Raw genomic sequence first — 15,886 nt, forward strand, 5'->3', positions numbered from 1 at the left:
GGCTCTCAGTTTCAGCCAATCCTCTCAATGTGGCGCTAGTCCTTCTGGTGCCAACTGTGGATGAACAGAGTGTTTATCAAATACTTACAAAGGGAAAAAAAAAATATCAGGCTGGCATCATACTTCTCCATAACACATTAAATCTCAGAAAAGAAGAGAATATCCCAGAATATTGAGGATGAAAAACTTAAGCTGAAAACTCCACAATAAGCCAAATTTCATTCATGTGTGAAGCCAATTGAAAGGAACTCTCAATTATGCAAAAGCTCAAAATACCTGCAAACCCTTCTTTAAAGAAAATTTTCTTTCATAACCCACTCAAGCCAAAAGAAAGATATTTTTTGTTTTTTGGTTTTGTTCTTGTCACCAGGCTGGAGTGCAGTGGCGCAATCTCAGCTCACTGCAACCTCCACCTCCCAGGTTCAAGTGATTCTCCTGCCTCAGCCTCACAAGTAGCTGGGATTAGAGGTGTGCACCATCACACCTGGCTAATTTTTGTATTATTAGTAGAAACGGGGTTTCACCATATTGGCCAGGCTGCTCTCAAACTCCTGATCTCAGGTGATCCACCTGCCTTAGCCTCCCAAAGTGCTGGGACTACAGGCATAAGCCACTGTGCCTGGTCAAGAGAAATATTTTTTAAAAGAATTCAAGGCCGAGCACAGTGGCTTATACCTGTAATCCCAACATTTTGGGAGGCAGAGGCAGGAGGACCGCTTGAGCCTAGGAGTTTGAGACTAGCCTGGGCACATTGTGAGACCCTGTCTCTACAAAAACTTTAAAATTAGCCAGGCATGGTGGTACATGCCTATACTCCCAGAATGAATTAAATGCAACTATGTATAGTTACAAAACAGAATGAAAATATCATAAATAATGCTTAACACAAATATATATTTTAAGTAAGATTTAAAAGTTAGGGGGATGTTGGTCAAAGGATACAAAATTTCAGTTAGATAAGAGGAGTGAGTTCAAGAGATCTATTATACAATATGATGACTATAGTTAACAAGAATGTACTGCATTTTTGAAAATCTCTGAGAGTAGATATTAAATATTCTCACCACCAAAATAAGTATCTGAAATACTACATAATGCTAATTAGCTCAATCTAGCCATTCCACAATGTGTACATATTTTAAGACATTTTGTACATAATAAATGTATATAATTTTTATTTATTAATTAATTGGCTCCCAGATTCCTCCTGGGAGTCACTTTCCGAAATCCCAAGTCCACTGGTCTACATTAGAGTTTATGAATCTACATTTTAAATAAGTTTCCAGAGGCGTTAGAGAATCACACTTTGAAAAAACTGCACCTCTTCATTTTCTAGTTGTCAAGTATAGATACTGTCCATGGGACCACAGGAAAATAAACACTTTTCCTTTGAGTACTTGTGGTTTCCTGTCCAACTTACACTGGTGACTTAGTGGGATACACAGGGGAGTTCAGAGACTCAGTGAACCTGGCACAGTGGAGCAAGCTATAAGATAGGATGTCTATCCATGAAGGAAGAGAGCTGGAGTAGGATGCCATGTAAGTGGTGATGTCATATGTCTCAAAAGATACCAGACTTACAACCGCATGTGAATCTACAGCTATATCACAATAAGTAAAAAGTTTCAAAAGAAAATCCCTAACAGAGATCATCCAACCACTGGCATGGGCAGGTGCTATGTATGTGCATGGAGAAGAGGTACTAGGGTGTTTCCCAGGGATCTAGTGTTAGTGTCAACTCCTGGACCCAATCCTTTGCATTAATTTGGAGGAAGGAGGTGAAAGAGCTGTCAGGATGTGGATGGTGCTGGGAAGTGTGAGATTACAGTTATGCACACTGCAGTTGCCATGAAAAAGGGTGGTAAAGTGGTGTGAGCAAACACTCGTCCAAAGGACACAGACTGATCATCTCGTCAATCGACTCTTTATAGCACATCTATGGGACTGGCTGTCAATCTCTGGATGAGTGGTAAACAATGGCTAGTAGTTATGAACATGACATATTTTGAAAACCTCCCTTGGAAAAATAGCACAAACTGGGGACCCAGGGCCCAAATGGTTTGACAGTCCATGAAGGCAGAACCAAAAAAATCTCACTATTCTAAGAGGATAGCAGCAGCTAGAGGGATCAGAATATTACCAGCAGTAGAGATGGGAGGACAAGTCATTTTAGTGTCAGAGTCCACCATCACCAGTAAAGACTTGCTTTGAGAAGAGAGTCAATTGGATACTAAATGCAGTGTGTAGGTTTCTAGAGACATTCCTCAATCAAAATCAGTCAAAAGCAGTCCCTTGAATCACCCAGGTCTGTCCTTTACCTGGACACAAGTGGTACAGTAGGGAGAATTCTGAACGGTATCACCCAACGCTTTGCACAGGCCTTAGACCCGTAGGCACTGCACACCTTTCTATGCTATTCCAGGTTACTAAGACTCTGATCCCCACTGTGCACCCCAGTAAGCCACCAAGGCAAACTGCTTGCCCTGATAGGCTCTCTCAGCATTCTGCACTATCACATAGTCTTGAATGTCAGGTGCTGCTATGTGGACATCTACCTGCTTCCCTAATAGATATAGCCAGGACACGAAGTTCTCTGGTTTATGACACTCCCATAGCAGAGCTGCCTCCACAGCTCCTTGAAATTCTGGATCAGGGATTGACATCTCACAGGTAGTTGGTATAACAGAGTTCAATCCAATGAAAGGAAGACATGTTCCCTTGTGTGTAATGAATCTGCAGGTCACTTATTCAAACTGTAATAGTCGGAACTCAGAAGCTGGATGTCAGGTCCCCTCAGGATTGTCTTTCTGGGTCTTAACTGTAGCCACTCCTACATAGGGTGATTTCCTGGACTGGAGCCAGTTTGCAGAACTATGAGACTACAGGAACTACAAAGACTAGCTGGCCACACGTCGGCGGCAGAATAAGCACCACAGCAATGCATTAAGCCTACATGAAATGAGAGTTGAGTGAATGAGGTAGTGATTCAGTGTATATTTGATCCACTGCAACACGGTGGGAAGGGGGAAGAGGGAGTTACTTCCTAAAATAATCCTTCTTCAGACTCTAAAAGAACTGATCCTTGTTTTGCGTTAAAATCTATCTTCATTTAACTTTCAGTCCTTTGCCCTACAGATAACTCTCGGGGCCACATCAGTTCTACCGATTCTTTCACATGAAGACAGATGTCATGTTCTGAGTCATCTTTCTTCGCCTCCTTCCACCAGCCCTAATCTGGCGGCTCACCTTTGAGCGAGCTCCAATATTCTACGTATAATCTCTTAAAAGTGTGGTACACGGACCACAGTACTCCACGTGTGGCCTGACTAGTATGCAGTACAATATTATCCCTCCATTGCTACAGACGGTGTGCTTTTCGCTGTTGTCACAGAAACGTATTTGGTTAGCTGTATTTGTTAATGTCTCATCTGCCTTTCCAGCCTTCCCTTACTTTGTGCAGTCATATTTGCCGAGTCAAGTAAAAGTTATATCATTTAGGACACAATGTCTGACTTACCATAATTATCATTATTATCTTATTAGCTATGATCATTACAAAACAGAATTAGCACTTAGCTCTCAGGCCCTACCTCCTTGAGCCTCAGAAATGTTGATGCTACATTGCGCTGCATCTGCTTCCCGTTTCGCCACTAATTAAGCCCCACCCCTAATTAAGCGCTGGCTCTGAGACCTAGGCGTCCGCCCCACCCACCACGTCGAGCCCGAGGCGGGAAGCTCTGGAGGTAGCCGCTGATTGGCTGGCTGGGGCGCAGCTTGATGGCGTCGAGCTTGCGAGCCGTTGTCCTGGCTGCGGCACCTGGGCGAAGGCCGCCTGAGTGAGGGGGCCGGTGGCCCCAGCGTGCCGTGGCCTCGGGGAATGGGAAGTGGAGGCAGGAGCCCTCCCTACACTTCGAGATGAGTTTCCTGATAGACTCTAGCATCATGATTACCTCCCAGGTGAGTCACCGCGTCCCGCCCCGACACCCGTCAGCCTCCCTTTGCCGAATCGCCCCCTCGGGTCCTCCTTGGTGCGAGCTGGTCCGGGGTCTCGCTCCCCTCACGCGGCCTGCGCCCGTCACTCCGGGACCCAGAGCGCGAAGAGGGTGTGAGGTTTGCTGCGTCCGGTTCCCTCAGCCCCGGCTGTTAGGAGGCTGGCCTGCGGCCGTCCGCGGCCCCACCCGGCATCCATCCCCGGAATTTCGGTCCACTTTTGGAAGGGACCCGGGTCCGCCGGCCTCCGTGCTAAGAGCCGGCGCCGCCCGCTGAGGCGGCGGCCCTCGGAGCTGCTCGAAGCTTCCGGGCTGCGCCGCGGACCCTGGACCGTGAAAGCGTGTGTGGTTCCGGGCGCGGGGCGTGCGGCGCGCCAATCAGGGCTGGATACTGGGGGCGCGTCAGTGCGGGCTTTGCTGTTAGATGTCACATCCTGAATCCTGGTATGGAGACATTTCCTGCTTCAAAATACCAATACAAGGCTATACCTATACTTAAAAGTATTAGGTTTTGTTTTTGCGCTGACACCTCATCCTTTATCCTCTGCTTAATTACCCACCCTTTTCGGATGTTTTTCTGACCCTCATTTCTTCTCCATTGGCCACCTTCATTTATTTGTACATTTATCGACCATTATATAAAGCTCTGAGCGTACAAACATGTAAGACATTGCTCAGTAGAAGCTACGTCTAGTGAGCCTCTTGCTTTTACCGTGTCATCCATTGTTAATCTATTTTTCCTTCCTAGCATTTAGCATGGCGCTGACATCATTTATGTATGCGTTTATGATTTTATTTTTTGAGATCCTGCCTTGTTCATAGCTGTATCCCCACTTCCAAGTGCAGGCATTCAATAAATAATTGTGGCCAACTTAACATTTGTGAAGCTCAGACTACCTATTGACCTTTTTCCCTTCTTTCTAATAATTTAAAGATGGTTTTTTTTGTTGTTGTTTTTACATGTTCTTCTCTCAAATGGCAAATGACGAAATAGTTACCTTTTGAGGCTTAAAGTGAACTAAATTTTTCTTCTTTGATTCCGTTTTTGTATTGCTTCATCCTAATACTCAGGTCCGTAGAGCGGAGCATTGTCCTTTTCAAAAACATTTAAAATACTTAAAATATGAAAGAAGAAAAAGCCATCCATAATCCTACCACCCTAATGCAATGTTTTTTTTTTTCTTTTTTTAATTACCACCTTTTCTATAGTTTTCGTAATTACTGTTTTTATTGGCTCCGTAGTATTCAAATGTATTAATGTAAAATAACCCGGACATGTAACTCTTCTGCTTAAAATCTTTCTAAGACTACCCAGTGCCCTTAGTGACAACTCAGGGTTGTTTTTAGCCCTAGTACCAATTTAAGAAAAAAAAAATACTTAATTAGCTTTTTTTCACTCGAATAAAGAATGTCAGTAGAAAATTGGCTTTGCTTCTTCATAGAATTAAAAAAACAATTAAAAAACAAAAAAGAACATCGGCTTCGCATTGCAGCCTCTGAGATTTTTAGCATGGATATAATCGATACATTGAACCAAGGAAGTGGCTTTCTAATCTTGTATGCCTTATAATCATAGACTTTTACTTCACTCATGCATCCATATGCAGTAATTGTTAAACCTGCTCTTTACAAACGTGGAAGAAAGACCCAAAGACTCCTTTGCATGGAATGTTCTCTGTTCAAATATTTATGCGGCTACTTTATCATCATTTCGGTATTAGTAAGAATGTCACTTTAGGAAGGTTTTGCCTGGCACCCTGCCCACAGCCAAAGTAACTTTCCATTTCGGGTGCCTTCTTCCTCATTTCCATATTTTATTTTCTTTTTGGCATCTATTACTATTGTTCATGTGTTTTTTATCTGTCCATGAAGATACTGTCTTTCTTGTTCTCTCCCATGTTCTCCAGCATCTAGATCAGTTGCAGGCACATAGTAGAATTGTAGTGAATATTTATTTAATAAAAAGCACCTGTCTAGAGAGGTGTAGTTAGTTACCTTGGAAATACCACCACTGCCCCTGTGCACCACCCGCCCCCCGCCCCCGCATTTTTACTGTTTTGTATTAACTGAAAGGTTTATTTCAAATGAAATCTGAAATCAGAGGTCACATATTGAAGCTTGCCCACAATGCCACAGGACAAAGTTCAAACTCCTTTACGTGGCTTTTCAGATCCCTTATTGATAGGACCCCAGCTCTTATCAGGTCCCTTATTGATGGGACCCTGGCTCTTCCCTCTTCAGCTGTGGCTCTCACCATTTTATTCTTCAGACTTCCTCAACTTCTTTTAGTTTCTTAACCTGGCCATGCATGCTATGGTGCCTCCAGATTTCCACACCATCTGTGTTCTCTTTTTGGGCCTTTTCCTCATGTACCTCCCCAAGTTGAACATCCAAGAAGCTTCCTCTAGATGGACTAGATGTCCCTATTTACTGTCATAGTACCCTTCACCCACTTCCCCTGTCACAACACTACCTACCACGTTGTTTTGGTAGATTGTTTGTCTCCTCCATAGATTATAAACTCCTTGAGAACAGCGTTCATGCCCTCTTGTTTGCCATTCTATCCCTTGGACCTGGCACGTATTAGGCACTAATAAATATTTGTTAAATGATTAAAAGACTGAATAAATGATCCAAGAAAGGTGTCTTTTATAGTTAGTTCTTTAATAATTATCTTGCTGATGGCCATCTTTTTTTTTTTTTTTAACTGTAGCTAATTTTCAACCCAGAGGTCATTTTTATAAAAGTAACTGTTACCTAACTCATGTTTTGAGCTCTCTATACAGTGCTAAGACTTATCAGTTCCAAAGTACACTCTTAAGTCCTAAGGTTGAGACTCGACTCTCTACAATTCTGAAAATATTGAGGCTTTTTTTTTTGAGACGGAGTTTCACTCTTGTTACCCAGGCTGGAGTGCAATGGCGCGATCTTGGCTCACCGCAACCTCCGCCTCCTGGGTTCAGGCAATTCTCCTGCCTCAGCCTCCTGAGTAGCTGAGATTACAGGCACGCGCCACCATGCCCAGCTAATTTTTTGTATTTTTAGTAGAGACGGGGTTTCACCATGTTGACCAGGATGGTCTCGATCTCTTGACCTCGTGATCCACCCGCCTTGGCCTCCCAAAGTGCTGGGATTATAGGCGTGAGCCACCGCGCCCAGCCCGAGGCTCGTTTTTAATAAGCTGTGCGCCTCCCATTTTATTTGCAAAGCTATTTGAAATTGCATTTTGCTTCTGCATCCTTTTTGGATCCTCTATAATCTTGCCAGAATTTGTGTTTATCTTGCATGTAATGAATTCTCCAGCTACATTTGTGTGTGTAGTTTAAAAGTCTTTGTTTTTTTTTTTTTCAACTTTTATTTTACTTTATTTTATTTTAGATTTGGTACATATGCTGGGTATATTATATACATAAGCTGAGGTTTGGGGTACAAATGATCCAGTCACCCAGGTACTGAGCATAGTACTTAATAATCATAGTACTCAAAAACTGAGTAATTAGTTTTTCAACCCTTATCCCTTCTCCCTGCCCCAAGTAGTCTCCAGTCTCTATTTTTGCCATCTTTATGTTGGTGAGTACTCAATATTTAGCTCCCACTTAAAAGTGAGAACATGCGATATTTGGTTTTCTGTTGTTGAGTTAATTTGCTTAGGATGATGACCTCTAACTATCTAGAGACCTCTATCTATGTTGCTGCAAAGGACATAATTTTGCTCTGAAAGTCTTTTTAAGCTTTCTTTGTCAATGTGAAAGGAGGCCACAATGAAATATTAAAGGTATATGTCTGTTTCTGTTTTCTTCCATTCCCATCACCATCATATAAACTTATAATTTTTGCTTGTTTTCCTTGTCTAAAGTCCCATTTTACAGCGATTTTGGTGATTTTTTTTTTTTTAATCATCCATTTCCACTATACATATCACTCTCAGTCCTAACTGCCCACTTCTCTATCTTCAGTCATGGCTTCATAAGTTATATAAATATGGTCTCTAAACTCTGAATTTTCATCTGTCTCCATGGTAATTATTTATAATAGCCAAAGGATATCCTGGAGATTTTCTCCTAATCTGTTTGACCCTTTCCTTTTCTGCTTGATCTAGATGCTTGGATTCAACTTTCTTTCTTTCTTTTTTTTTTTTTTTTTTTTTTGAGACAGAGTTTCACTCTTATGGAGCAAAACTCCCAGGCTGGAGTGCAGTGTCGCTATCTCGGCTCACCACAACCTCCGCCTCCTGGGTTCAATCGATTTTCTTGCCTCAGCTTCCTGAGTAGCTGGGATTACAGGCACCTGCCACCACGCCCAGCTAATTTTTGTACTTTTAGTAGAGATGGAGTTTTGCCATGTTGGCCAGGCTGGTTTTGAACTCCTGACCTCAGGTGATCCGCCCGCCTTGGCCTCCCAAAGTGCTGGTATTACAGGTATGAGCCATCACATCCGGCCCCAACTTACACCTCTTGTTTGTTTACCTTCATATATAAGTCCACGCTTGGATCACTACTATAGTTTGTCTATTACTAATACAGAGGCCTGAAGTCTACCGTAGAAAATCACACAGCTCTGTAGCTTGCCAACGCCATGAGTTTAACCCTCAGCTCACTGAATTATTCTTTTTCTTGACTTTAATCAGCTACTTGTTTCATTCCCCTTAAAGTTTCTCAGAATCTTTGTCACTCTCCTCAAAGCCCCCTTTTCCATACTCACCTCTCTTACTCTTAGCAGATGACCTTGCCTCATACTTAACAACAGTGAAGTCAAAAGATGATCTCCTACTATTAATACTTCCTGCATTTTAATCTAAAAGATTATCTGTGTTCACAACCATTCTTACCTCCTTTCCTCCCATTTCAGAAAACGTGGTTCCTCTACTCTGGTTTAAGGCCATTCTACCTACCTTTGATCTTAGAGTAGCCTGTTTTGAAGTGGTTAAAAGCCCAGATTTTCTAGATAGACTCAATAAGAGCTGAAAAAAATACTAAGAAAACAAAAACAAAAAAGCACCGATTTTGGAGTCGAACAGGCTTCAGTTCAATCTTGATTCTGACACTTACTGTAAATTGATTAACTCCTTAAACCTCATCTATCTGTGAAAATAGGACAATCAAACCTACCTTACTGGGTTTTTGATAATTTTTGTAAGATTATAATGCTAAGTACTAACTAGAGAGCCTGGAATATAGTAAATGCTCAATAAAAGCTGATGATAATAATAATAAATTAATAGTATTGTCAGTTCATCCTCTAGAATTCCATCATCCTTCTCATCTTTTTCTCCTTCCTTTACTGCTTTCTTCCCCCTTAGCCAATAAACTTTCCCTTTAAGTCCACATTCTTCTCTAGCCTATTACCTGGTGTTTTCTTTTTTCTCATTCTTTGCTCTCCCTAGAGTAATTTGCATTTACTATCCCCACTGCTCCCATTCATTCTGACCTGTTAACACTGGTTCCTGCCTCTACCTCCCCATTCAAACTGTTTGCCTTATCCTCTAATGTTTTCCTCTTGGCACATTGCTCTCCTCACTCTAGATACTATTCCCAGGTGATCTCAGGTACTTTGGTGGTTTCAGCTCATAGGTATATCTTAGATGCCTTCACAATCTTTCTTTTATTCAGATGCTTGCTGGATATCTTGACCCATCTTGCTGGCTGTCCCTCAGGCCCTTAGTGTGTTCAAAACTGAGCTCATTGTTTTCCCGTCCTCTGCCCGCTTTCCTAAATCTCTTCTTCCTCCAATATTCTTTATATAAATTGGGTAGCTTCACTCTTCAACTCATATTCCAAACTAGTCATCCCTGACTTCTCTCTGCTGATTTTACCTTCTAAACAATTCTCAAATCTGTTGTCTCCTCTCCTGTCACCAAATGTCTTAATTCAGGGCTTTATCATCTTTCTTCTGAACTCCCATAACACATTTCCATAATGTTTCTCTTCCTACAATGTTGTTTCCTTCAAATGTGTCTTCCACACAGCCACCATACTGCTCTATATAAGACATATCAGACAACCCTCACCACCTTAGACTATAATCTAAGCTCCTTAGGGTGGCCTTCAGAGCTTTTAATGACTGGACATCCACTCCTCCTGTCTAGCCTCATTTTTAACCTCTTCCTTCTTTGAATTTCGTCTTCTAGCAGCACCAGACCATGTGTAGTTCCCGGCATATACCATGCTATTCACTCTGTGCCTTTACTCATGCCCTTTGCTAACTGCAAAGCCCTGTCCTCTTACCCCACCACCGGTCTTTTCTCCACCTGATTTGTTTTTTTTTGTTCATTTGTTTTGTTTTGAGACATGGTTTTGCTCTATCACCCAGGCTGGATTGCAGTGACGTGCTTACGGCTCACTGTAGCCTCCACCTGCCAGGCTCAAGTGGCCCTTCCACCTCAGCCTCCCTATCAGCTGGAACTACAGGCATGCACTACCATGCTTAGCTAATTTTTGTTATTTTTTGTAGAGATGGGGTTTCATCATTTTGCCCAAGCTGGTCTCGAACTCCTAGGCTCAAGCAATCCACCCACCTTGGCCTCACAAAGTGCTGGAATTACAGGCATGAGCCACCATGTCCAGCCTCCCTACCTGATTCTTTCTCATCCTTTGAGAGGGTGGTTTTTAATATGTTAGGGGTGGTGGAAACCTTTGAGTGTGTGACGAACACCTTGGAACCACTCTAGAAAAATGTACATAATCCCAAAATTTGCATACAATATCAGGTTTTAACCCCAAATTAAAACTTCCTTCAACTCAGGCATTACCTTCTCCAGAAAATCGTCCCTAGCCCCCTACAGATTGCTTTGGTCTCCCTCTTTCATATTGTTTTACAATATCACGTATGTATCTCTATCATTGCACATCCATGTTATGTTATAATTATTTATGTAGTGTCTTCACTGTATTTTGAGCTTCTGGAGGGTAGCAGCCGTCTTACTCACCTTTATATCTCCAGCACCTAACATAGCACATGGGAATTATTACAGAAAATTAAAGATTGAACGCTGAAGAATAAACCATCTTTTATGTAAGCACTTAGCCATTCAGCAAGCACTTATGGAGAGCCTGCTATGTGCCAGGCTTTGTGCTGGATGCTAAGGATACAAAAATTACAAGGCAAACATGGTTTTTGTCCTCATAGAGCTTATAATTAATGTCAAAAAATATTAAAATCAAGCTTTACAAAACTGTATGGGAAGCACTTTGATGAGGGAAGTACAATGTAGAATAGGATTATATAAAAAGAGCAATTTATCTGTATTTGGGAGGGCAGAGAAGGCCTTCCAGAGGGAGTAAATAGGATAACTGGGAGAGGGCTAGAGAGAAGTTCCTGTCAGAGGACATCTACAGAGGTCACGACGTGAAAGAATATGGGTCTAAAGAACCAAAGGAAGTTCCAGGAGGCTGAACACATGAGTTTGGTAGGCAGGAGGGGGCATAATAACAAACTAGTCTGTGCTGAGCTACTGAGTTGACACTTGCTTAGTAAAATAGTCCCTAGGAAGGCCTAAAATCATTTTATTCATAAAGGTCCTAGCCAGTATAAGAAGAAAAAAGTAGTTGTGTCAGTGTGTGTATATGTATAGAAGGTTCTATTTACTACACACCAGCTTTGTCAGCTGTCATGTGGCTATGGTCTCTGCCAGTTTGAAACAAAACTGACAAGAGAGGGATCCTGCAATCTCTTGGCTTTACACCCAGATGAAAACCACTTTACGTGGATTAGGCAGGATGGTGGGGAAGTTAAGAAAACTCTGAAGGAAATACGTATAAAAAATATTAGGCTTTCTACTACTCTTCTGATTTTGGTCTCACCTCCTCACCCCTGAAGTTTTTATTCTTTTAATTAATTTATTTTTATTTATTTTTTGAGACAGATTCTCATTCTGTTGCCTAGGCTGAAGTGCAGTAGTGCAGTCATGGCTCACTGCAGCCTCAACTTCCTAGGCTCAGGTGATCCTCCCACCTCAGCCTCCCAGGGGGCTGGGACTACAGGCACCCCCCACCATGCCCAGCTAATTTTTATGTGTGTGTATATTTTTTGTAGAGACAGGGTTTCGCCATGTTGGCCAGTATGTTGTTTTTAAAATACTTGCAATCAGGGATCTTCCATAAGAAGCAAATCTCACTCTGACTCCTTTTTTTTTTTTTTTTTTTTGAGACGGAGTCTCACTCAGTGTCCCAGGCTGGAGTGCAGTGGCGCAATACCGGCTCTCTGCAACCTCCACTACCTCCCAGATTCAAGCAATTCTCACGCCTCAGCCTCTGGAGTAGCTGGGATTACAGGTGCCCACCACCACGCCCGACTAATTTTTGTATTTTCAGTAGAGACGGGGCTTTGCCAGATTGGCCAGGCTGGTCTCAAACTCCTGGCCTCAGGTGATCTGCCCGCCTTGTCCTCCCAAAGTGCTGGGATTACAAGTGTGAGCCACTGTGCCTGGCCACTGACTCCTTTTCTATTTGCGAACTTCTCTGGCTCATATAATAATTATCATAATGTAACTGGGTTTTGGGGTACCGGGGAGGCAGAGCTCCTCCGAGAGAATATTGTAGGTTCTTGGTCTCTCTCCCTCTCAAGAATGAGAGAGGGGACCACGGCAGGTGCGCGGTAAGCTCGTAAAGTAAATACCAGACCCAGGAAGTGTTGCAGAAAAGTTATTTATTTAGGTAAACAAAGAGGAAAAAAAGGAGAAGAGAGAGAACTTCCACGAAGAGTGTGCAAGGGGACTCCAGGGGGAAAATTCCAGAAGAGAGAAAGACAGCTTCCAGGAGGGTGGAAGGGGATCCAAACATGGAGTCCAAAGGGGTGCGGAAGAAGGGGACTTTTAACCTGGGAGAAACCCCCACCTTCTCCTAGACCTCTGGCCAATGAAAGGAGTTCCTTAGAACTTCCGCTGGAGTCATTGGCTTTTTGATTATTCCCTCGCCCGCGAAAATTAGAACAGAGACCGTTAAATCTCCCGGATGGAGAGAGATGGTGGGAGGGGGGAGGGCATGGTCGTGGTGCTGGAACACCCTTAAAACTACGCCCCTTTGTGGACCCGGAAAGAGAACACATTTCCTCAATAAGATTGTGGGAAAATATGTACTATTTTTTTCTTACTTAAAGCACACTCTGTAACATGGATAAGTTCAAAAATGTCATGAGCTGTAATAAGGAGGTCTTATAAGAGTGGATCTTATCTTCAATCCCTGAAATAAGTTAGCTGTCTAGTTAGCAGACCTTTTATCATAAAAGAGTTTTTATAAAACATTTCTCAAAAGAAAATATATATTGACATTCTCTCTTTCTCCTCCAGATACTGTTTTTTGGATTTGGGTGGCTTTTCTTCATGCGCCAATTGTTTAAGGACTATGAGGTGAGACGAAATATTATTTTGTTATACTTACACTATATGAATTTAGATTGTTTTAAATTGGGGCAAGAAAAATGCCTCCATTAAAGAAACATTATGTTCATTTCCAAGATAGGAAGCTTTTGACAAATAAGTACTATATAACTATTAGATTGGAGAATATAATTAGGCTTAATTGATTTAAAAGCGGGGAAAAGGCAAGTCACATTTAGCCGAGAAGCTAGGAGCAAGGAATATCATGCCTTAGTCATGTCAGGATATGCACCAGTAGCAAATAGTTATTCTATAGGAAAGAATTTAATTCATAATGTCTCACAGATGTTCCCTTTCATTTGTCTATCTGGCCCTGAATTGCCAGTCTTACATTCTAAGTTAATACCAAAATCCTAAGGCTGGTCTTGTTCTTATCTTAAGCTTTGGATTCAAAAGATCACCACCCTAGACTGGACATTTCCTAGTTATAAAAAGATCAGTGGTTATAGTATACCTTTGGGTGTTATATTATTTCTCAGATGTTATATTTCTCGTATGTTCTCCATTAAACTTTCCCAGGGAGTTTATTGTCTGAAAGAGCCCAGGATTCTGGAGATTTTCTTCTGCCCAGTACTTTAAGGACTTCCAGGGAGGTTCCAGAACTGATCCAGGATCTGCAGAGTGTTGAAGAACCCCTCTGAAGATTAACCCTTATATACAAATCTGTCATTTTTTTGTCAGTGTGCATCAGGAATTTTAAGTGCTACTTCTGACCCTGTCACTTCATCTTCTTGTGCTCAAAATTCTCCATCCACAAGAGGATGCTGGTAATAGTGACTCAAGGTTCAGAAGTGCCACCTACTTTGATCTTTTTCTTTAGCTCCAGGCAAATTGCTGTTGTGGCCCTATTTCTGATGACTTGAGAACTTCGTCAAAATAAGCTTTCTGACGTGTAGGTTAACCTCTGAAGGAGGTTATCAGTTCAGTTTTTAAACAAGGAAATAACTTCTAGTCTCTATCTGGCTTTTAACAGGTACGTCAGTACGTTGTACAGGTGATCTTCTCCGTGACGTTTGCATTTTCTTGCACCATGTTTGAGCTCATTATCTTTGAAATCTTAGGAGTATTGAACAGCAGGTGAGTAAGAGTACTGAATAACTCCTCTTGAAGAGTTCTGTGCTACATTCTTTATGGCGGAAAAGCTACCTGGATCTCATAACTGAAAAAAAACCACAGTGTGAATAGTTTAGTCTTAGTAACTATAATGATCACAGCAAATATGGGTCACAGCCACCTAATAACTGGTTTGACAAAGATTATGAGGTACCAGGAAAAAAAGGTCTGACCATTAACTCTGAAGAACTTGTTGGAGTGAGGCTGTGAAGCCTCAGTCCTAGACTTCACTCTTAGAAGCTTTATTTTTCCCATACTGCTCATGACTGAATCCCAGTAACCCCTTCACATTGTTCTGCTGATTGAAAAGCTCTACCTGAAAAGATCAGAATTCCTCAGAGCTGCTTAGTGATCTCTCTGAAGACTGAACTCCAGTTCTTACTTAGTTACTTTTTTTAAGACACTTTTTAAAGGTAACTCTTTACTCCCCTTCAGATAACAGACCTGTTAGTTTATTAGACAAGTCTGTCCAAAATATTTCTTGCTTGTTCTGCAAGCTTCGATATTTTTTTAGCCCAGCATTTATATGTAGGGTTCATCATCTATGCTATGCAGACTTTTGTTGTACTGTTTTATCACCATCTGGAAAAATATTTTAAGAATAAAGTAGTCTTTCCCTCTAAAGTTAGGACTCAGCACCAAGGTAAGTTCATTATAGACCCCTGACACTTGAGACTTGTAGAGACTGTACTCTCAAATCCTTCTTTGATAATCAGAGTTGAAAACAAAATTTAAATTAAAAACTTACTATGCAGATGATTAATCACAAAACATTAAAAGGTTAAAAAAGAGAGAGAGAGTAGGGGGGGCAGACACAGTGGCTCACGCCTATAATCCAAGCACTTTGGAAGGCTGAGGCAGGAGGATCACTTGAGCGCAGGAGTTCGAGAGCAGTCTGGACAACACAGTGAGACCCTGTCTCTACAAAAAAATGAAAAAATTATCAGAGTATGGTAGCACACACCTGTAGTCCCAGCTACTTTAGAGGCTGAAGCAGAAGGATCCCTTGAGCCCAGGAGCTTGAGGATCTTCATTGAGCTGTGATCACTGGACAAACTGACAGTGAGACCCCATCTATTAAAAGGGCCGGGAGGGGATCAGAGTTGATAATAATGGTCTCTTGATAAAACAATAAATAACATGTATTATGGTAAAACAGAAATATGTTCTGATTCTTGTGCTTTTAAACTTTAATAATCCAGGCTGTTTTTGGATAAGCTAGATATAGATCCTTTGACTATAGAGAATAGACAAGTATTATTTTACATAATGGTTATTAAATTTTATTATCACAACCTGCATCTTTTACTACTGTTTAAGCAGAGGTTGGCAAACTTTTTTCTGTAAAGGGCCAGATAGTACATATTTTAGTCTCTCTGGACCAGAAGGTTTCTATCACAACTACTCAGCT

At 41.7% G+C, this 15,886-nt stretch overlaps 1 protein-coding gene across 3 annotated transcripts in view; it reads left to right on the forward strand.

Moving 5' to 3' along the window:
• Positions 1–3,769: 3,769 nt before the first annotated feature.
• GPR89A (G protein-coupled receptor 89A) overlaps positions 3,770–15,886 on the forward strand; it is a 59,022-nt gene continuing 46,905 nt past the window's right edge. For 2 of the 3 annotated variants that reach the window (XM_021672700.2, XM_012471978.2), the window contains exons 1-3: positions 3,770–3,957; positions 13,273–13,332; positions 14,336–14,439. Coding sequence is in view for 2 of the 3 variants with exons in the window: in XM_012471978.2 (XP_012327401.1) it covers positions 3,916–3,957; positions 13,273–13,332; positions 14,336–14,439 (206 nt within the window). In the remaining variant the exon portion in view is untranslated. Of the gene's footprint in view, positions 3,958–12,240; positions 12,260–13,272; positions 13,333–14,335; positions 14,440–15,886 lie in introns of those variants that run through there. The other variant, XM_064370882.1, reaches the window with a different exon arrangement.

The sequence above is a fragment of the Aotus nancymaae genome, unplaced genomic scaffold (assembly GCF_030222135.1).
Source record: "Aotus nancymaae isolate 86718 unplaced genomic scaffold, 86718_ANA_hifiasm-v0.15.2.pri h1tg000108l, whole genome shotgun sequence".
NCBI lineage: Eukaryota > Metazoa > Chordata > Mammalia > Primates > Aotidae > Aotus > Aotus nancymaae.